The 21,311-nt window shown below is 51.1% G+C and overlaps 1 protein-coding gene across 3 annotated transcripts; it reads left to right on the top strand.

Moving 5' to 3' along the window:
* Positions 1–2,802: 2,802 nt before the first annotated feature.
* Asb10 (ankyrin repeat and SOCS box containing 10) lies at positions 2,803–13,979 on the top strand. Of its 3 annotated transcripts, none has more exons than XM_008847226.1 (5): positions 2,803–3,073; positions 3,830–4,097; positions 8,760–9,279; positions 13,437–13,550; positions 13,794–13,979. In XM_008847226.1, the coding sequence occupies exons 1-5, from the start codon at positions 2,803–2,805 to the stop codon at positions 13,977–13,979; spliced, it is 1,359 nt and encodes a 452-aa protein (XP_008845448.1). The 3 variants fall into 3 exon arrangements, with proteins under 3 accessions (XP_008845448.1, XP_008845447.1, XP_008845449.1); XM_008847225.1 differs by lacking the exon at positions 2,803–3,073 and adding an exon at positions 3,357–3,675; XM_008847227.1 differs by lacking the exons at positions 2,803–3,073; positions 13,437–13,550 and adding an exon at positions 3,372–3,675.
* The last annotated feature ends 7,332 nt before the right edge of the window (positions 13,980–21,311 follow it).

Below are 21,311 nucleotides of genomic sequence, written 5' to 3'. Positions count from 1 at the left end.
TAGGTGGCTCTGGAGGGCTCTCCTGTCCATCTCCGTGGGTCCTGGTCCTGCTCCTGGCCCTGCTGGGGCCCGCCTCCTCCACCCACCTCCTGCCTTCCCCTGCTCTAGCTGCTGGAGCCCCTCCCACCACCCGGTGACCTTATCCCATCACTTTCTTGGGCTGACTCCTCACTCCACTTGCTCAGGGTACTTGAGGGAGAAAAAGGGGAGGGAAGTTCTGCAGGAAGAAACAGGAAGTCTGAAGGGAGCCTTGCCCACCACCAGCAGCACTAACTCACTGTGCAACCTGTCTTGGTGGTGCAATTTTCTTACTTGTGAGGAGAGGTCCACCCTCTAAGGTCCTTCCTGATCTGGGCCTTCACTATGCTAGCCAAAGTATCTATGGAGTAAGGGAGGTAAAGATGTTTGGATAATGGTGGGAGAGGGCTTGGAAGTGGGGGACACGGAAGTGGCAAGGGACACCACCAGGTGACCTTCACCTCTATGATAAGGTTAATACTGTCAACCTCAAAGGACCTAGAATCACCTCGGAGACAAATCTCTGGGCCTGTCTAGGAAGAAGTTTGTAGATTGGGGTGATTGAGGTGGGAGGACCCACTCTAACTGTGGGTGACACCAGTTCATGGGCTGGGGTCCTGGACGGAACAAAAAGGAGAAGGTGAGCTGGGCACCAGCATCCTGTCCTCAGTGCCACCTGACTGGGTGCAGTGTGGCCAAGCCTCCTCATGTTCCAGCCACCACGCCTTCCATCCTGGATGATACTCCTTCCCACTTGGAGCCAAAATAAACCCTGCATTCCTCAGGCCGCTCTTGTGGTATTTTTGTTACAGTGAGAAAAGCAACTAGTTGCAGCTCCTTCCCCCAGGACTCCTCCCCACCACCCCACCTCTACTACGTCCTGTCCTCAGCCTGTGCCTTGGGGCTCAGTGGGAACAGCTGCTTCCTAGGGTTGGAGCCCATCCTTGGGGGGTCCCTCTTGCTCAGGTGGGTGAGAAACTCAAGAAGCCAGGTCTACCATGTCCAAAGGGCTGGGAAGCCACAGTGCTTTCTCCGAGGGCAATGTGCAGAGGGTATGGGAAAATTCAAACAGTGCCCACCAGTAACAGCCAGTGTGTGCCAGACCAGGTGAGACCCCCCCCCCGAGGCAGGAATACCCCAGAGCCCATGGTAGACAGGTGGAGCAGAGCTGAGCCCAAAGGCTTCACCTTTTCTTTCGCCCCCCCCTTTTATCCCTGCCTTCCCCCAACAAAATCCATCTCTATCCCAACATGCTGAGTCAGCAAAGGAGCTTCCGGTCTCTCACCTCCAGCCAAGACCCCCTACAACTATGGTAGAGATGGCAGGTGGGAGATCCTAGGGTCATTCAGAGAGTGAGGTCGGCACCTGGGGTGGGCAGGGAGGCCTGTGCCTAGGACAGGTGTGAGAGGTTGGCATCAGGAATGGATGGAAGGCCAGCTCTTGGAATAGGCATGGGGGTCAGCACCTGATTTGAGCAACTGGCGATCATCAGGAGAGTCAGTACTTGGGATGGGTAGGGGGCTTTCTGTGCTGCTTATGGACTAAGTCCTGTTTCCCTGGGTAGAAGTCAGTCTTCCAGAGACCCCCTCATGAATGCCTTACACATAGACATTGGTCTGTGCTGTTCACCTCCACCAAGTTCCTTTGGATTTGGGGATGGAAAGGTACAGGAGAAGAGCAGGAGCCAGGAGCCTCTTTAGGGGCCAGAGCCTAGGCAGCTGGGGCTGACTTGGTGACAGGTCATAGGTGAGAAGGGGCTTGGGGTCTGAATTCCAGTCCTGACTCTATGACAAGTATTCCTGGGCACATTGTTTTCCTTCTCTGAACTGATTTTTTAAATATTTTATTTATTATTTTTATTTTATGTGTACGAGTCTATTGCCTGAATGTATGTGAGTGCACCCGTGTTGTGCAATGCTGCAGAGGTCAGAAGAGGGCTTCAGATTCCCCTGGAACTGGAATTAAGGATGGTTTGTAGCCACCATGTGGGTGTTGGAACTTGAACCTGGATCCTCTGCAAGAGCAGTCAGTGCTCTTAACCGCTGAGCCATTTCTCTAGCCCCTAAAGTGTTTTTTTAATTATCTTTTTTTGGATTTATTTATGTCTCTCTCTCTCTCTTTTTTTTTTTTTTTTGGTCTTTTTCAGACAGGGTCTCCCTGTAGCCCCAGCTGTTCTGGAACTCACTATGTAGACCAGGTTGGCCTCAAACTCACAGAGATCCATCTGCCTCTGCCTCCCAAGTGCTGAAACTAAAGGCATGTGCCACCACACCAGGCTTGGATTTATTTATATCTTAAATGTATGAGTGTTTTACCTGCACGTATGTAAAGTGCACCCGTGTTGTGCAATGCCTGCAGAGGCCAGAAGAGGGCGTTGGAACCTCTGGAACTGGAGTTACAGATGGTTGTTAGCCACCATGTGAGTGCTGAGAACGAAACTTGGGTCTTCTGGAAGAGTAGTCAGTGCTCATAATCACTGAGCCATGTCTCCAGCTCCTGCACTGTTTTTCTTAAGTCTGTGAAAGTGATTGAACAGAGCACCAACCCCATGCCATTCAGCCCTGAGAATGAAGCTTGGGGTTCCACCCCCACTACCCTGTTCTGCTCTTCCCTAACCTTCCCCCAGCCTGAAAGTTTCACTCAAGAACTGACAGCAAGAAGCTATTTACAGCTGACCTGACTGCTCCCCTGCTCCTCCCACACCGGGCTCCTCCTGGCTGGGGCCCAGCACCGCCTGCCCAGCGCAAGTCCTGCGGCTTTGGCCCCCTCTCCCAGAAACCAGCCATGCCTGGAGGAAGAAGCTCCCCTTCCCACAGAAGATACCATCTGGGGTGCCTCCCCTTGGCCACTTCCTGCCGGATCGGGGGATCTCAGCCCTGTCCAACTTGGAGGACCCCTCGGTCATCACCACTGTTGTGTCGTGACATGGCCTTGCAGAACGCCCTGTACACCGGGGATCTGGCCAGGTTGCAGGACCTGTTCCCTCCCCACAGTACAGCTGACCTGCTGCTGGAGAGCCGGGCTGCTGAGCCTCGCTGGAGCAGCCACCAGAGGGGTGAGGGCCACTTACGCGGGAGGCCTGAGCTGGGGGCTGGGATGACCACCTCAAGCACGGAGGTCTCAAAGACTGGGAGAAAGTTGAAGTCCTGACTGCTCCCCCACACTGAACTTTCCTGACAGCCTAAACCTTGGCTCAGGAGAGAAGTCATGAGGAGCCCAGAATAGCTTCTATTGGGCCTCGTGGCCAGGTCAGGCTCCAGCTGGGGACACGGCCCTCTGTCTGTGTTTCCCTCCTTTCATCCTCTCTGTCTGTGGTCTCTTCCTCTTCCCTTCCCACACCCTTCCTTCCCCTCATGCTCATGAGCTGGTCCCCAGGAAAGTGTACGGGCCAGGAAGAGCCCCCACGTGACAGACACACCCTCTGTGCCAGGCTGGTGGAGAAGCCTGACAGAGGGTCTGAGTCTGGCCTTGGACCCATCATCACTTGCACGGCCTCAGGACCTGCACTTGCCTTCTGGCAGGCAGTACTGGCTGGGGATGTGGGTTCTGTTTCTCGAATCCTCTCGGACTCCAGCACTGGCCTGGCTCCTGATTCCGTCTTTGATACCAGCGACCCAGAGCGATGGAGGGATTACCGCTTCAACATCCGCGCTCTGAGTATGGGCCAGGGGCATGGAGGGGTCTGAGTGGGAGAGGGGAGACTGTACACCAAGCTCTGGGCTCCCTCAGTCCAATCTCTGCCAGCCTCACCCTCCACTGGCAGCTCTCTGCTGCCCCTCAGGATCTGAGGCCCCCATTCCTCTCTCCCTAGGACTCTGGTCCCTGACGTATGAGGAGGAGCTGACCACCCCACTGCATGTAGCAGCCAGCCGTGGCCACACTGAAATTCTACGGTTGCTGCTGAGGCGGAGGGCAAGGCCTGACAGTGCCCCGGGGGGCCGCACAGCCCTGCATGAGGCCTGTGCTGGAGGTCACGCTGCCTGCGTCCATGTACTCCTAGTGGCAGGAGCCGACCCCAACACCCCTGACCAGGATGGGAAACGCCCCTTACATCTCTGCCGGGGAGCTGCCACCCTTGAGTGAGTGACCTCTCACCCTGGGCCCACTCTAAGGGGCAGGTTGGGGTGGTCGGGGCCAGTTAATCCCCAAGCCATCCATCCACTGACTCCAGTTGAGAAATTTTGTAGTGGTCTCAACTTGGGGTGACCCTCTGCTTCCCCAGGGAGTAGTGGAGGACCATGGCAGGGGCCAGTGTCCTAGCCTTCTCTGAGGACATTGTCTAGTTCCATAGTGGAGAGGTGGTATTGCTGTAAAATTTTAACATTTTCTGAGCTAACAGCTGCTAAGCCACTATGTATTGAGGGAAAAAAGAATAGGTTCAAGGGGTTTGGTATAACCCTAGATGCACAACGCCCTGGGTTCCATCCCAAGCAGAACAGTGACAAAAGAATGAGCTTAAGCTCATAAGAAACTGATGGAAGGCTGGAGAGATGGCTCAGTGGTTAAGAACACTGATTGTTCTTGCAAAAGACCGGGGTTTGAATCCCAGCACCCACACAACAGCTAACAACTGTCCGTAACTCCAGTTCCTGGGGCTCCAACGGTCTCTTCTGTCCTCCAAGGGCATTGCATGACACGGGTGCACTTACCTACATGCAGGCAATACATGCATACACATAAAAAAAAGATAAAATAAAATAAAAAAAGAAACGGATGGACACACCCAAATGTGTCTGTGTCTTATTTACTACAAGGAATATTCCTTTGTAGTGACCTTAACAATTATGACATGTGTATCAGGAGCCTGGGAGGATGAGTCCCCCCTTAGCATTTCGTAGTCACTGTGAAATCTAACCAAAAGCCTTGGAAACCCCAGGAACTAACTGGTTAAGAGGGCCTCTCTCCACTGACTGCATGCCTTCCAGAAAGGGGCAAGCCATTCAATCCTGAGGTCCCCTCCTATGGATCTTGTCCCCTGTTGAGCTGATCTACCTCCAGAAGATTCAGTGGGGTTGATTGCGTTATGGCTGAAGACATGTTTTATACCAGCACAGGCCAATAGAAATCTGAAGTGAAGCCAGGCATGGTGGAGCATACCTGTGACCCTAGCACTTGGGATATGCAAGCAGGAGGATAGAGTTCAAGATCATCTTTGGCTACATAGAGATTTCTAGGTCAGCCTGGGCTACATGAGATCATCTCAGAAAGGCAAGATATGTATGTATGTGTATATTCATACATATGTATATATATATATATATAGAGAGAGAGAGAGAGAGAGAGAGAGAGAAATAAAAACTGAGCCGTGTATGTAATTTAAAGTTTCTTAGTAGCCCTACAAAAAAACTGAAACAGGCAATTACAGTAAAATATACATAATATAAAAATTACCACACCTGATGTGGTGGCGCACACCTTTAATCCCAGTACTCAGGAGGCAGAGGCAGGTGAATCTCTGTGAGTTTGAAGCCAGCCTGATCTACATAGTGAGTCTAGGCCAACCAGGGCTACATAGTGAGACCCTGTCTCAAAAGAAATTAAAATGAAAAGTACCATTTTAAGGGTTGGGGAGATGGCTCAGTTGGAAAAATTCCTGCCATTCAAACTTAAGGACCTGAATTTAATCCCTAACACTCACATAAAATCCAATCATAATGGCAACAAGCCTGTAACCCAGCACTGGGGAGGCAGAGATAGGAGGATCCTCAGGGCTTGCTGGCCAGCCAGCCTAATCTAATTGGTGAGCTCTGGGTTCAGCAAGAGATCCTGCCTCAAAAAACAAGATGGCGTGCTGAAGAGATGGCTCAGCAGTTAAGAGTACTGGATGCTCTTAAAGAGGACCCAGGTTCAGCTCCCAGTACCCACATGGTGGCTAACAACTGTCCATAACTTCAGTTACAGGGGATCCAGTGCCCTCTTCTGGACTCCATGGGTATTACACACAGGTGATACACTTACATGTAGACAAAAACACTCATACACATAATATACACATAAAATAAAAATAAATAAATAAGCCGGGTGTGGTGGCACATGCCTGTAGTCCCAGCGCTTGGGAGGCAGAGGCAGGTGGGTCTTTGTGAGTTCAAGGCCAGCCTGGTCTACATAGAGAGTTCCAGGACAGCTGGGGCTACAAGGAGACCCTGCTTCAGAAAAGACAAAAATAAATAAATATAAATAAATAAATAAATAAATAAATAAATAATAAATAAATAAATAAAAATAAGGGAGAATGCCAGACACTGACCTTTGGCTGTACATGCATGAGTGCACGCATGTACACACACGCACGCACGCATACTGCCATTTTAATTTTTTTTTTTTTTGGTCTTTTTGAGACAGTGTCTTCCTGTAGCCCCAGCTGGCCTGAAACTCACTATGTAGACCGGGTTGGCCTTGAACTCATAGACATCCACCTGCCTCTGCTTTCCAAGAGCTGGGATTAAAGACATGTGTCACCACGCCCAGCTTATAACCTTTTTTTTTTTTTTTGAGACAGGGTTGTGCCATGTAACTGTGGCTTACTATGTAGAACACTCAGTCATTTTAATCATTTTAATCGTGGTACAATATTCACGCTATTGGGCAACTGTCACACTGTCCATCCACAGATCTCCTTTCAAACCTTACAAAGCTTGAAGCTCTGTCCCCATTAAACAAACCACTATTGGACTTTTCTATCTTTCATGAATTTGATCACTCTAGAGACCTCCTATAAATGGAACTGTGCAGTCTTCATCCTTCTGTGACAGGCTTCTTTCACTTAGCATAGCGTCCTCAGAGTCCATCCGTACTGTATGCAGTAAGTGTCGAACTCTCCCTCCTTTTTAAGACTGAACAGTATTCCATTGCATGAAGATAACACATTTTGTTTATCCATTTTCATCTGTTGATGGACACTTGGATAGCTGCGATATTTTCACTATTATGAATTATGTGTCTCTGTGTGAACATGTGTATACAAATCTGTGAGACAGGTAAAATTAATTTTAGCATGTTTTATTTAGCACACTATGTCCAAAATGTTATTTCAACATGTAATCAATACAAAAGCACCTAATGAGAGACTTTGCACCACTTTGTTTGCTAAGTGTTCTTAACTGGTGTGCGTTTGATCTTCTAGCAGCCAGCTGCAGTCAGTGCTGCCACCCTGGACAGTGCAGCTCCATAGATCCCCACATCTTTAGCTCCGGCCATATTTCAGCCCAAACTCACTGAGATTATACCATCCTTCCTTTCTTGAACAAGAAGGTCTTTTTTTTAAAAAAATATTTTATTATTTTAATTTTATGTGTATTAGTGTATTGCATGCATGTGAGTGCACCTGTGTCATGCAATGCTGCAGAGGTCAGAAGAGGGTTTCAGATTCCCCTGGACCTAGAGTTAAGGACGGTTTGTAGCCACCTGCCACGAGGGTGCTGGTAATTGAACCTGGGTCCATAGGCTGTCTGTAACTCCAGTTCCAGGGGATCCGACAGCCTCTTCTGTCCTCCTCGGGCATTGCACGACATGGGTGCACTTATATATATGCAGGCATAACATTCATACACATAAAATTTAAATAATAAGCCAGGCATGGTGGCGCGTGCCTTTAATCCCAGCACTAGGGAGGTAGAGGCAGGTGTATCCTTGTGAGTTCAAGGCCAACCTGGTCTACATAGTGAATTCAGATCAGCTGGGACTACAGGGAGACCCTGTCTCAAAAAAACCAAAAGCAAATAAATAAATAAATAAATAAATAAATAAATAAATAAATAAAATATTTTTAATTAGTATGTCATGCTTTAAACATAGAAGGATAAAATAAGCAGCCCCCATGACCCATCCACATCAATACCACCAACTCCAAACCAAGTGCCACCAGGTTGAACTCCTATGGCAACAGCTTCAGATATGATCTAGCCAATACTACTCATGGCCCCTCACCAGATGCAGCTATTCCAAATTACCCCCATTAGATACAGGACACCCCCACAAAGAAGCAACCTGAACTTTGGTTACTGTGATTCCCTGGTCTTCCCTGACCACCATATTGAAGCAGATCTAGTCTGTTCATTCTGGTTTTGTTGGTCCTTGTCTTAGGACCCCATTTCCATTTGTGCCACAGCCAGGCCCCAAACCCTAGCTTTTCCAGCCCTAGCACACTGAACCCTTAACCCGCCCTGCCATCCCTGGCCGTGAGTGCATTGCTTATTAGCTGTGTAAACCTGTGTAAGATCCACAAGCCCTTGGGTCTCTCTGTGACGTGAGAATCACAAAAGTCCTTACCATGAGATGGTGGTGGGGCCTTGAGAGAAGCACTGATCCAACCACGTGGCTTTTATTCTCATGGGGGAATAGTGGATGATTTCTGTAGAAAGAACCCAGGTGTTTAAAAGATAAAAAAGGCCACCGGGTTGGGGCTGGAGAGATGACTAAGTCGCTAAGAGCATGTGCTGCTTACACACACACACACACACACACTTGAAAAATAAAAATAAACTTTCAAAACCAAAACCAGACCACTCTGGGCTGCAATGGTGGCTGGTGCCTATACGTCCAACACTTGTGAGGCAGAGGCAAGAGGGTCCTTGAGTCTAGGAGTTTGAGACCAACCTTATGCAACACAGAGGATCCACTGGTGGGGGTGGGGGTTGTGGAGCCATGAGCCACCCAGGGCCCCTGCTGTGTTTGCTGTGCTCAGAGGGGCAGAAATGCAGGGTCGTTGCCCACTTCCCTCACCACCATCTGTTCCTGACTAGGTGTGCAGAACTGCTCCTGAAGTTTGGGGCACAAGTAGATGGACGGTCTGAAGATGAAGACGAGACCCCTTTGCACATAGCTGCCCGGCTGGGCCATGTGGAACTAGCCGACCTGCTTCTAAGACGAGGCGCGAATCCTGATGCCCGCAATGCTGAAGGTTGGACGCCACTGCTGGCTGCCTGTGACACCCGATGTCAGTCCCTGGGGGATGCAGAGGCCACCACCAACCGCTGTTTCCAGCTGTGCCGCTTGCTGCTCTCAGCTGGAGCAAAGGCAGATGCTGCCGACCAGGACAAGCTGCGGCCACTGCACCTGGCCTGCCGCCATGGCCATTCGGCTGTTGTGGAACTCCTCCTGTCCTGTGGTGTCAGCACCAACGCCATGGACTATGGGGGGCATACGGCCCTGCACTGTGCTCTGCAGGGTCCAGCCACAGCCCTGGCCCGGAGCCCCGAGCACACTGTGCGAGCTCTACTCAACCACGGTGCCGTCAGAGTTTGGCCAGGGGCACTCCCCAAGGTACGGGAAACTGGAGGCAGGGAAAGGGCCGTGATGGTGAGGGGACCTGGAGACCCAGATGTATGCCAGTCTTGCTTCTTAAAGCAGCCTGGAGCACTTGGACACATAGATGAGTTTCTTCTATCATTAAGTAAGCAAAACCTAAGGATAAGGAAATAAGCCAAAATGGGAAGTGTGTATGTTTGAGCATGTACGTGTGTGGGTATACACATGTGTGCATGTACCTGATGAAGATGGACTGAGGGCAGTGGGCAGGTTATAAAGCGTCCAAAGGACGGAAGAGCCAGGACCAATGAAGGCAGCAAGGAGAGCTGACAGGTCTTCCTCAGGCTCTGAGCTGATGAAGATGGAGTTTGAAGAGCTCTGACTTGGCAGCAGGTTCAGCTGAGGAGCGATGAGAGGTGTGATGGAGATGCATGAGCTTCCCCAAGGTGGAGCTCAAATCTGCTCCCAAGGCTCAAGAGCTCCATGCATGTGCAAATTGTCACAGGCCCACTTTCTGAGAGCTTAGCAGGACACATGCCTCTGGCTAGCTGTCACTGTCCTCTGAAAGTGCCTTTCAGTGTCATTTTTCAGTTTTTATCTTAATGAACTTCCCTGGAGTTCTACTTCAGATGCTGGGGGGCGGGGGACACTGTCCCATGCATGGAAGACGCTTGGCCTGGTCTGGGGACAGTCTTTCTCCAAGAGGCTATGTCAAGATTAAATTGACCATGTGGGAGGGTGGCAACATGGGCAGGTCCCCTGGAGCCCAGCTCTACCCCTCTCCTAGAGCCACCCCTGCTGTCCCACCTCTCCCTTTTGCTCACAAACCTAGCAGCATCTATCTGGATTCCTAAGCAAGACCAAATAATTAAACAGCCCGAGAGTTCGGCAGATTGGTCTCCCCTTTGGGAAAATACAAGAAAATCAACAATTAACACTAATTAATCTCCTATTAACACCAGATAATTAGGAGACGAGCAATTCCCTGTAATCTGACGGTGGCTCTGACAGCTAATGATTTCCCTGCCAGGCAGGGGTAGAGGAGGACCTGGTACAGCAAGCAGATATGCCAGGACCCCACCTTTGCCCCTACACCTGCCCCCATCATCTTGTTCTGACCCTTGGCTGTCTTGGGGAAAAAGAGGCCTGGCAGAGTAAATGGCTCCATTTGTCACTTTCCCATGATCTGCAGCCCTCTAGCCTTGGCTGGAGTCCCGGCCCTCCCTGTAAGGATGACTCTGAGGCCCAGCTATGTGGCGCGCCAGCTCCAGGAGCCTGTCATATTGGACTTGGTCATGAGGAAACCTGGACACTTGTTCAAAGGAAGCAAGTCAGTGAGTCTTTGAGCCCAAGTTCCTGGTATTCTATACAGGCCCCACTGAAAGGATAGAAAACTGAAGAAGCACAGTGGGCTAGTGCATATTTGATGCTGTTTGAGGGTATGCCGCCTGTCCATGGGGTCAGTCAGTCCAACAACCTACTACAAGATTGGTGATCACGAAGAGTGCACGTTCTGATGCCAGGCACACCGTGCGTGCAGAGACCCTCTGCAAGTTGTTTAATCGGCACGGAGGCCTGCCAGGGACATCCTGGGCTAGGGAAACTCTGATAAGTACTGCCCAAAGACAGGGCAAGAAGTAGAGGCATTGGCCGTGTAAAATGCTGGCTCCAGGAGCCCCTGTGCTGAACAAGGTCTGGTCTTCCACCTGTTCCCATCACCCACTGGCGTGCCCCCTGGGAAGCAGGGTTTTTCAGGCTCCTGGTGTGTAGGTTATGTGTACACGTGCTGCCTGGGAGACAGCACATAGCAGTTTCACTGTCTGTCATTTGAGGTCCAACAAAAGATGGAGTGGAGAAAGTGCCAACATGTTTATAGGGACAAGCACAGGCACAGGTGGGCATAAGAGTACCTGTGTGAGCCAGGTGTGGAGCCACATGCCTGAATCCCAACTCTCAGGAGGCAGAGGCAGGTGGATCTCTGTAGCTTTGAGGCCAGCCTGGTCTACATAGTGAGTGCCAGGTTAACCAGGGCTACACAATGAGACCCCTGGCTCAAAATACAAACAAAAAAGTGCACCTGTATGTAGCAGACTGTAGCTGCCTTCCGCCCTCGTGGGTAGTCCCTCCGCGCAGTTGCTCCTGCTCCTCCTCCCCTACTGCCTTTACGTGTGTCTCTAGGCTTCCTTGGTCATCGGGAAGATTCTACTTTATACAGTGATAGATTTATTTTAATTTTTTATTTTTTTATTTTATGTGTATGAGTGTATTGCCTGCATGTAAGTGCACCTGTGTCATGCAATGCCCACAGAGGTCAGAAGATGGCATCAGATCTTCTGGAACTGGAGTTATGGACAGTTGTTACCTGCCCTGTGGATGCTGGGAACCGAACCTGGGTCCTCTGCAAGAGCAGCCAACGTTCTTAACTACTGAGCCATGTCTCCAGCCCCCAGAATTTTTGTTTGTGAGTCAGGGTTTCACTATGTAACCCTAGCTGACTTGGAACTCACTCTGAAGACCAGGCTAGACTTAAACAAGATTTCTACCTACCTCTGCTTCCTGAGTGCCAAAACTAAAGTCAAAAGTCCCAGCTTTTGTTTGAGACAGGGCCCCATGTAGCCCAGGCTGACTTCAAACTCTATGTAGCCTAGGATGACTTTGAACTTCTGATCCTCCTGCCTCCACCCCCCAAGTTCTGGAATTACAGGCATGTACGACCACACCCAGCTTATATGGTGCTGACAATTGAACCCAGGGCTTTGTGTATACTGGGCAAGCACTCTCCCATCTGAGCTGTATCCCCAGCCCCAGTAACTAATCTTTTTATCTGCCCAGGGGCCACCTCCAGCCCAGGCACTACTTTTTAGCCAGTAGAAAATCCAGGATGAAGCCCTGAAAATGCAGGTAGGAGAGGGTGGCATAGTAGTTGGAGGCAAGAAGCCACTGTGCCAGGCACGGTCTCCTGGAACTGTACCTTGGGCAAGTTTCCTAACCTCTTTGTGTCTGCTTCCCCTTGTATAGGAAGTGGGGATCATAACAGTCCATATCTCGTGAGAATGAAGATCAGAAGTTCATGCCTGCAAAGTGCTGAGAAAAGAATCTGACACAAGCCAAGGGTATAATAGAAACAGTAGCAGTTGTATTGGTTTCCTGGGGCCGTTCTAACAAAGTGCCACAAACTAGACCACCTAAAGCAGCAGCCCTCAACCCCTTCTTGTTTCAGAGGCTGGAGCTGGAAACAGAAGGACTGGCAGGGCTGGTCCTGTCTGGAGGCCCCAAGGGAGATGCTGTTCTACAGCTGACTAGTTTTGGGTGGTCCTGGTACTCCCTGGCTTGTGGTCCTATCACTCTGATGTTCTCACAGGGCTTTCTCCGTATGTATGTGTCTGGCTTTCCTTCCTTTCTTTTGGCAGGGTCTCATGCGGCACAGGCTGGCCTTGAACTTGCTGTATAGCCAAAGACAACCTTGAACTTTTGATTTCCTACCTCTCCCTCTTGAGTTTTCAAGATTTCAAGTTTGAGATTTCAGTCTTGCACCACCATATCCAGTTTATTTGGTGCTGGGGATTAAATTAGGGTTTCATTCGTGCCAAGCAGGAACCCTTCCGCTGATCTACATTTAAGTCCTGTTCTTATTTGAATGACTGACATTTGATTAGGGCCTACCCTAATGATCTCAATTTTACTTGATCGTATCTGCACAAGTCCTTTTCTAAGCTGGACATCACCTCATATGTTTGTGATCCCAGCACTTGGGGGACGAAAGCAGGAGGAACAAGAATTCAGGGTCACCCTCAGTGACATAGTCACTTTGAGGGCAGTCTGGGATATATGAGAGCTTGTCTCAAGAACAAACAAATACATACGCAAATAAAAATTTAAAACCCATTTCCAAAAGGCGTGGTGGTACACCCTTTAATCCCAGCATTCAGGAAGCAGAGGCAGGCAGATCTCTGTGAGTTCCAAGGCAGCCAGGGCTATATAGACTGTCTGAAAAACAAAAAGCAAAAGCAAAACAAAATACTACCAAACAAGGTCACATTCATAGGTGCCAGAAGTTAGGAGTACAATATATTTGGGGGAGGGCAATATTCAATCCACAACTAGTGTTCTGGATCTGTCTGGTCATCCCGTATGGACTGGCAGGATTAGCAGGAAATCTCTCCCTCCTCCAGGTGCTGGAGCGCTGGTGTACATCCCCACGGACCATTGAGGTCCTGATGAACACTTACAGTGTGGTGCAGCTTCCTGAAGAGGCCAAGGATCTGGTACCTCCTGAAACTCTGCAGGTCAGAATCCAGAACCCTGATTTGACTCTAAGAGACACCATTCCCCTAAGGGCAGCCTCCTTGGTCCTCCACAGAAATTACCCAGCAATCCATTCATGTCCCAGAAGAGACTTTCTGGAGGGAGCTGTAAGAGGTTCTATGAGGTTCCTGTAGACATCCCCAATGGTCGCCAGCCCGGTCCTGTTAGAAGTGGGTGCCACTTGTCCAAGGCTGTCCTTGCTGATCCCTTCCTTCTGTCCCCAGAAGCACCAGCGTTTCTACGCTTCTTTGTTCGCCTTGGTGAAGCAGCCCAGGTCCCTGCAGCATCTGAGCCGCTGTGTGCTCCGCTCTCACTTGGAGGGCTGCCTGCCCTACGCGCTCCCAAGGCTTCCCCTGCCTCCTCGCCTGCTCCGCTACATGCAGCTAGATTTCGAAGATGTGCTCTACTAGGTGAGCCCTGGGTTCTGGAGGCAGCCACAGCATTTGGGGTCAGAGGATGGGCAGGAGGCAAGAGGGATAAAGGAGAGTCCTGGCTTGCACCAGCTGCCTCCAGAGCCGCTGGAGGTTTCTGAAACCATACCTCTCCTTCCAGGTATGCTTGCCTTGAGAACACCTGGAAGCAGGCGCAACTCAGGGGCGCCTTTCTACACTGACTCATGTCCTGTGGTCCTGTCAGCAGGAGACCCATCTCCTATCTCTAAGACAGGCATGGACCCTTCCATCCCACCTGAGAAAGGGGAACAGTTAAGCAGCCAGATGACATCTGATAAAGACAGAGCAAGTGCCACTGTCCTCTTGGGACTCTCTTGAGGGGCCCCCAAAGCCTGTGCAAACCCCAGATGTGCACTGAAAATCTCTAGGCTGAATTCCAGCACAATGGTACACCTGTGACCTTAGCCCGTGGGAGGTGGAGGTAGGAAGATTGAGGCCAGTCTGGGCTACATGGTGAGACCCTGTCTTTGAAAAAGGAAAAAGAAAGTCTCCAGGCTGTGTGGTTTGGTGCTATCTCCAACAAGTCTTCACCCTCCTCCTCCCTCATATGGGAGTCAGGATGGGCCCCCAGATCTGCCCCACATAAAGTCTCATCTCCCTTGGGTATCCATCACCAGGTCCCAGGCCAACCTGCCCCTCCCCTCCATGAAATGAGCCCTAGGTGAGAGTTTACCAGAACAGGCCTGAAGGGTGAGCTAGGGCAGAGGTGTGCAAAGCGGGGCTGGACAGGGGGCTGGATCATTAAGAAGGCGTTCTGCCGTGAGGAGATGTGGGATAAAAGTAACGGAAGGCCCAGGCATAGGAAAACACAACCGGTTTTACCTGCTGCCTGACCCTGTAGGCCGAGCACTTCTAGCCCTTGTTCCTTCTAATCTGTTTCTTTAAAAGTAGCTTTGTGGTGGCAAGAGCTCAGAGCTTTTAGGAACCGGGCTGTTAACTCTGCCTTTAACTTGTGGAACCTAAGTCTTCTCCCCAGACTCAAGTTTCCGCGTCTGTAAATGGATAGTCCTGCAGGCTGGGGGTCACTGCAGTACCAGGACAGTAAAAGCACGCCAGAGGCCCCCGCGGGGAGCAGCGGACAGAAGTCCCCAGAACCTCAGAGCAACCAATCAAATGCACTGTCATCTGTGACGTCAAGGGTCATTGGCCCAGAGTTCCCAGGCTTGGAGCGCGCAGTTTTCTAGCCAACTACTGGGAGTCAGACAACCTGGGGCGGTGCCTGGAGGCGCTGAGGACCCGGACTGGAGCGCGGGGAGGGGGAGGTGCCCAGAGCACGAGGGGCGGGGCCGGGAGCCCGCTGCAAAAGGCCAAGGAAGCAAGTGGGCTGGAGATGCATGGCGGGACTCGGAGCCTGGCCTCACTCTGTGTGGACCGGCCAGCCTTGGCTTCAGGTGCGAGCACGAGGCTTGGGGACTGGCGAGGGGCCGATGGTCGGACCCCAGATCCAGGGCTTGTCCAGCCCCTACAGGCCTGTATCTCACAGGGGTAAAGTCAGATTCAGGAGATGGTTTCCCCAGGTGTGGATGATGAACCTGCTCTGGGAGGTTTTCTCCTCTCACCATCCTGCTCGAGCCTCCCTGGGAGACCAACACGCACCGTACCTTTGCTCATTCCTTAACTGTGCGGTGCCTCTTGTGCGCTAGGCCAGGCATTGCCTTCTGTCCCCACTAGACTTTGCTAGGTACCAGGTAAGAAAGGCTAAGTAAACCTGAGCAGGCAGCACACAATGCTAATTGTAGAGACAGATGCAAGGGGTGATGTGACAGCGACGGCAGCTATTTTGGATTGGGGGACAGGGAAACCCACTCTGAGGAGGCGGCATGTAACTTGATAGCTGAATAACAGGGAGGGGCCAGCTTGTGGAATGTGGGAAGCGCACCGAGTGATGTGAACGGGTGTCTCTTGGACTGACTGGCTTTGGGCTTTGGAGTGACTGGCTGGGACAGAGGAGTCATGAAGAATCCGAAGGGCAGTTGGAGGCTATTGCAGCTATCCTGGCACGAGGAGGGTAGTGGTAGACCAGCTCTGGAATTCTCTGGAGGAAGAGCTGGCACTCGCTGATGGAGTGCTTGTGGGCCTCCCCCAGCATGCCTCACAGCTTTTGGCTTGAACAACTGGGTGGATGGTGATACAAATTACTAAGGTTAGGGAGATAGAGAGGGTGTATTCAAAGATCGGGTGGATCCATGATCTGAGGTACAAGAATTTGAAGCCTTTTTCCAAGAGGACCTTGTCTTGGGGAGACAACTTTCACAAGAGTCTGGTTTATAAATTCTAATTCTATTTAATCCCTTCACTGTTCATTTTATGTTCCCTGAGCTCTAAGTTTAAGGTAGTAGGTATTGATGACCCTGCCCTGAGGGGATTTTCAATATAGCCAATCACACACTCACACACACCCTTACAAAATATGTGTCAACTAGTTAGACTACAAAGAGCTGTGAAATGTAAGCAAAATAGCGGTGGGAGCACGGGCTGAGGTGTGGAGGTAAGAGCGAGCCGAGATGCCAGAGGAGGAAGTCACCAGAGAAGCCTTCACAAAGGGGGTGCCGCCTCTAAAGTGATGGGGGGCATGTCTTCCTATCTGGAGGGTATTTTAAAGGGAAGTGAAGAAAGGTGGTGTGGAGTGGCCACCTGACTGCTCTGCCCAACTTTGCCTCTTGCCCCTTACAGCAGCCTTAGGAAGGTCCTTTCTGGGGTTAGACATACAGACACTTGCAAACCAAGGAGCTCCTTCCCCAGTCTCCTGGTTGATGGTCCCGCGGGCCCAGAACCTCTCCCCGGTAATTGCTTTCCGTAATGTGTTTGCTCCAAACCAATTTCACGCCTCCGTGAGGACTCCGCCCTGCACTGGAGGCACGGACCTCCCCACCACCAACCCACCCGCTTGTGAACGGGTGGGTTCACACAAACCGCGCACATTTAGCACATCTGATACACAGGGTGCGAGAACCTGAGCATAATGAATATGCACATGCCTTGCACGCATGCACAATATATTCAAGATGCTCGTGTACGATCCCCGAGCCCAGCCCAGCACTCAGAAACTCGGACCACTGACCGGTCCGGGTTCCTTTGCCCTCGGCGCGTCTCCTGGCTAACACCAGGGGGCGCTGCGGCACTCCGCACATCGCTCGCGGGAACGGCAGTTGCGCTCCAGTGCCACCAGAGGGTGCCCGCGGACAGAGCCGACACGACCCACCCTGGACTGCGGGCCCTCCCGCCAATGAGTCAGAGGTATGAACCTCTTGGCTTTGACCTTAGACCGTTTTGCCCATTCTTAGTGGAATCCTAGGTTCAGTTCCCAGAGCATGAAGAAGTCAGATAATGAGGGCCAAGCAGAGAGAAACGATAAAAAATAAACTTAGGGGCTAGAGAGACAGCTCAGTGGTTAAAGCTCTGGCTGCTCTTGCAGATGACCCAGGTTCAGTTCCCAGCACCCACATGGCACCTAACAACTGTCTGCAGGGGATCTGACACCCTCTTCTAACCTCCACAGGCACTGCATGACACAGGTGCACTTACACACATGCAGGCAACACATTCATATACATAAAAATATCCCAACACTTGGGAGCCAGGCAGATCTCTGTGAGTTCAAGGCTACTACGTAGCGAGTTCCAGGCCACCTGGGGTTACGGGGAGATCCTGTCTCAAAAAGACAAAAATAATAAGAAATAAATAAAAGTAAATCCTTGAAAAATACACACAAACAAAATAAAATTCTTAATCCAGGTGTGGAAATCCAGATGTAGAGGTACATGCCTATAATCCCAGAGTTTGGGAGCCAGAGGCAGGGGGATCACTTTGAGTTTGAGTCTCGCCTGGTCTACTTAGCAAGATCCAGGCCAGACAGGGGCTACATAGTGAAACTCTGTCTCCAAAAAAATTAAGCAAATTAAATTCGAGACCCTACTTCCAACAAGCCAACAAATGAAAGCAAATAGGTAAACAGGAGCCAAAGAAATTCCTCTACCGAGCATTCCCTAAAGCTAAGGGGCAGTGGAATGGGTCAGCGCAGAGCCTGTGGACAGTTCAAGGTGGCACATTCTCAGCTCCATTTCAGAAAAGACCTGGCACTTGAGCATGATGGGCCTGTTCAGGGATTCAGCAGGAGAGCTCTATTTTCTGCTGGTAAAGAGATGATTTGGCGGGGTGTGGTGGCACACACCTTTAATCCCAACTCAGGAGGCAGAGGCAGGCAGATCTCTGTGAGACTGAGGCCAGTCTGGTCTACATAGTGAATTCCAGGCCAGCTGGGGCTGCAGGGGGACCCTGTGTCATAAAGAAAAGAAGAAAAGATTTGGTGGCTTCCGTATCAATGGCACCTGTCCTTGGTACTGAAGTACGCTGGTCTGGTGGGCAGTGAGTCCTTCCCTTCTTGGACCAGTGTGCTCGTCCTTTATTCTGCGCAGGAAGAACTCATTTTGGAAGGTATTTCCTCATGTCTATGTGATCTTTGCTTTTTTTTTATTTGACTTGACAGAGTAGACAGTACTCTCCTTCTCTCAAACACAGAGAAGTTAAATCAAAGAGGTGCCAAGGCCATGTGGCTCAGTGAGGGCCAGAACTTGTTTCCAGGTCTTCTTGCTCTCAACAATGCCCTCCCCCCATTTACCATGTGATCTGAGTTCCACCCTGCATGAAAGGCCAGAGAAAGGACATGGGCTGCAGTGGTCACCCCTAAACATGTGATACTAGCTACTGAACCTCAAACACTACAAAGAGGTCACTCTTCATGGCCCCACAGGGCATGGGAGTGACTGAAGATATAAATGGGTCATGAGGCTCAGTATCTACCATACACAAAGCCTTTGAGGTCTCACTTATCCCTGAGTTAGTAACCCCTGGGGTTTGTTGGTGCCAACTGTAAACCTGTACTGTGTTTGCCAACTTGAGTGCACAGTCTGCTTCCCTGAGGAAAGGTTCTAAACAATAAGCTCTTAGCTTGAGGTCAATGACAAACACCTTCAAGACCAAGAGGGTCTTTACCCTTGAGTCCTGACAGTGAATGATCCCTTCTGAGCCAGCAGAGAGGTTGGCAGTCTTGCTTTAATGCCTATTTACAAGCAGGACTCTGGAAGAGAGCTATTTCAATGTCTATCCTTCTGAGCTTTTGGAATTTTGTTCTATGTGATTTTATTACCTATGCAAAAAATGAATGCAATTACTTTTAAAAATGGCTCTTCTTCATGCGTTATTTGATTGGTGCGGAAACTGCTCATACAGCTTTAATTGCAGTAATTGTAGCTCAAAGTTCCCTCCATAATTCATCAAGTCAATAAGCCTCTATTATGTATCCAACACTGTAAAGCCATCAAACCAAGTACTTGACCTCTCCCTTTTTAAGTACAATACACTTTTGAAATCTGGGCTTCGTTATCAGGACCATGAAGGGCTTGGTTAATTTAAAAAAGGTTTGTTTGGAAGGCTATCTTTAGACAAAGATGTGTCCTACTACTTTATCGTGACTCTGGGGGTTCCCAGACCTAAGCAAAGGTACCTTTTGAGTTTTCATTGGGTTGATGCAGAACCCAAGGTAAATCAGGACTGTATAGAAATGACACCGTTTCTCTTCACCTCTCTGATACATTATCAGTCAATACTCTGTAGCCCTGGCAAGCCTGCTCTGGAACTCACTACTATATAGCTCAGGATGACCTTGAACTCCTGATCCTCCTACCTCTACCTCCCAGGCTGAGATCACAGGCATGAGCCACCATGCCTGGAGTGAAACCTTTCCCTTTCAATCCTGCCCTCATCCTCAGTACTGCCCTGGTGACAGTATCTTTCAGGGTGTTTATTTTGAGTAAATCAGCCTGAAGGTAGCTCTGCTCACTGGCCAACACAACACTCTGGATTGGGACAAATGTCAGAGACCCAGCAGTCCCTTCTACCCTGTTCTGTCCTGTGTGGCAACTCTGGGTCTGTTTTTGTAGGTGCTCCTCTTTACCTGACCTTAGTCACTGCCCTTCCCAAACTGTACCTTCTTGAATTTGCCTGTCTTGAGTCTCTTTCTTGCCCCCTGACCTAAGTTGCCTATCCTGCTGAAGTGCTGTGACTTTTGCCTCTAGAATGACAAGTCTACTGCTGGGAATCAGAGAAGGGGGACAGTAAAGGGACCGCTATTTCTGTGTCTGGGAATGGGGGAGGTGAGCAGAGTCAGCTGCAATTAGCAGGTAATTAGCGCTGCTGACCCTTGGGGCTCATCAGCGCTCCTGGGGCCAGCCCCCAGCAATCAGCCAGGGCAGGTCGAGAGTGTCAGGCCCAGGGAATGAATAGGGCTCATCAGCGGCGCTGGAGCCAGGGAGCCAATCAGGGAAATTAATGGCAGAAGAGTGGAAGAGAGAGAGAGAGGGAGGGAGAAAGAGATAGACAGACAGACAAGAGATACAGATAAGGGGGAACACTGAGGGAAACGGAGTTAGACGGACTGGGGTGGCGAGTGCGAGATGGGATGGGAGCTCATCAAATAAGAAATAGCAATAAAAAGGAGGCGGGAAAAGGGAAAAAAGAATGGAAAGGGTGTGGGAGAGCGGGGGCTGGGGGTCAGAAATGGTGAGTACTTGGCTCAGTGTGGGCACTCCAGGAGTTCCCACAGAGGCCAGAATAGGAAGTGGGAGACCGAGGGAAAGAGGCGGAAGGACGAGAGCCAAAGCTAAGATTAGAGTCCCGGGCAGGGAGTGCGAATGGGCTGGGAAGGCACGACTGAGGATAGGGGCCCCCCACGAGTGGCCCTGGGCCACGCAGGGGACCCTGAGCCGAGCGCGCCCCCTGCCGTCTTGTTCTCAGCGGTCCTTAGCCCCGTACCCCCGCCGAGGCCACGCGCTCTCGGGGCGGCCACGTTGTGTGCTCCGGGGGCGGGGATGCACTCGGGGGAGGAGGGGGGGAGTCCCCGGGCAGATGGAGGGCGGCGGCCGGCGCAGGGGTGAGGGGCGCCGAGGTGCTGCCGCGCCACCCGCCCTCTGGTGCGTACTCCCGTCCCGCGCGGGGCGCACAGCAGTCTCGGTTGCGCGCTCCACGGCGGGGCCGCCTGGCGTCCCGCTCGCCCTCCGAGCCGCGCCGAGCCCGGGCGGCTTGGGCTGAGTGGGGAGCAGGTCTGGGCGCAGGGAGGGACTGGCCCGGCAGCTGCCGCCGCCGCCTCCTCTCCGGACGCAAACTTTCACAAAGCGGCGTGTCCGGCCTCATCAATCTGCATTAATAATAGTTGGTTGGGCCGCAGGGGGCGGGCGGGGTCCGGGTCGGCCCGGCCGGGCTGCTGGGAACCGGCGGTGCGCAGGGAGCGGGAGC

Source organism: Nannospalax galili, unplaced genomic scaffold (assembly GCF_000622305.1).
Source record: "Nannospalax galili isolate Female #2095 unplaced genomic scaffold, S.galili_v1.0 scaffold302, whole genome shotgun sequence".
Lineage (NCBI taxonomy): Eukaryota > Metazoa > Chordata > Mammalia > Rodentia > Spalacidae > Nannospalax > Nannospalax galili.
The sequence above is the reverse complement of the archived record's forward strand: the minus strand, read 5'-3'. Positions and strand labels throughout refer to the sequence as shown.

Coding starts and splice junctions, on each gene's coding strand:
- Asb10 (XM_008847225.1), top strand. CDS start 3,372: ATGCTCATGAGCTGGTCCCCAGGAAAGTGTACGGGCCAGGAAGAGCCC. Junction 3,676..3,829: donor CTTCAACATCCGCGCTCTGA/GTATGGGCCAGG, acceptor CTCTCTCCCTAG/GACTCTGGTCCCTGACGTAT. Junction 9,280..13,436: donor GGCCAGGGGCACTCCCCAAG/GTACGGGAAACT, acceptor TCCCTCCTCCAG/GTGCTGGAGCGCTGGTGTAC.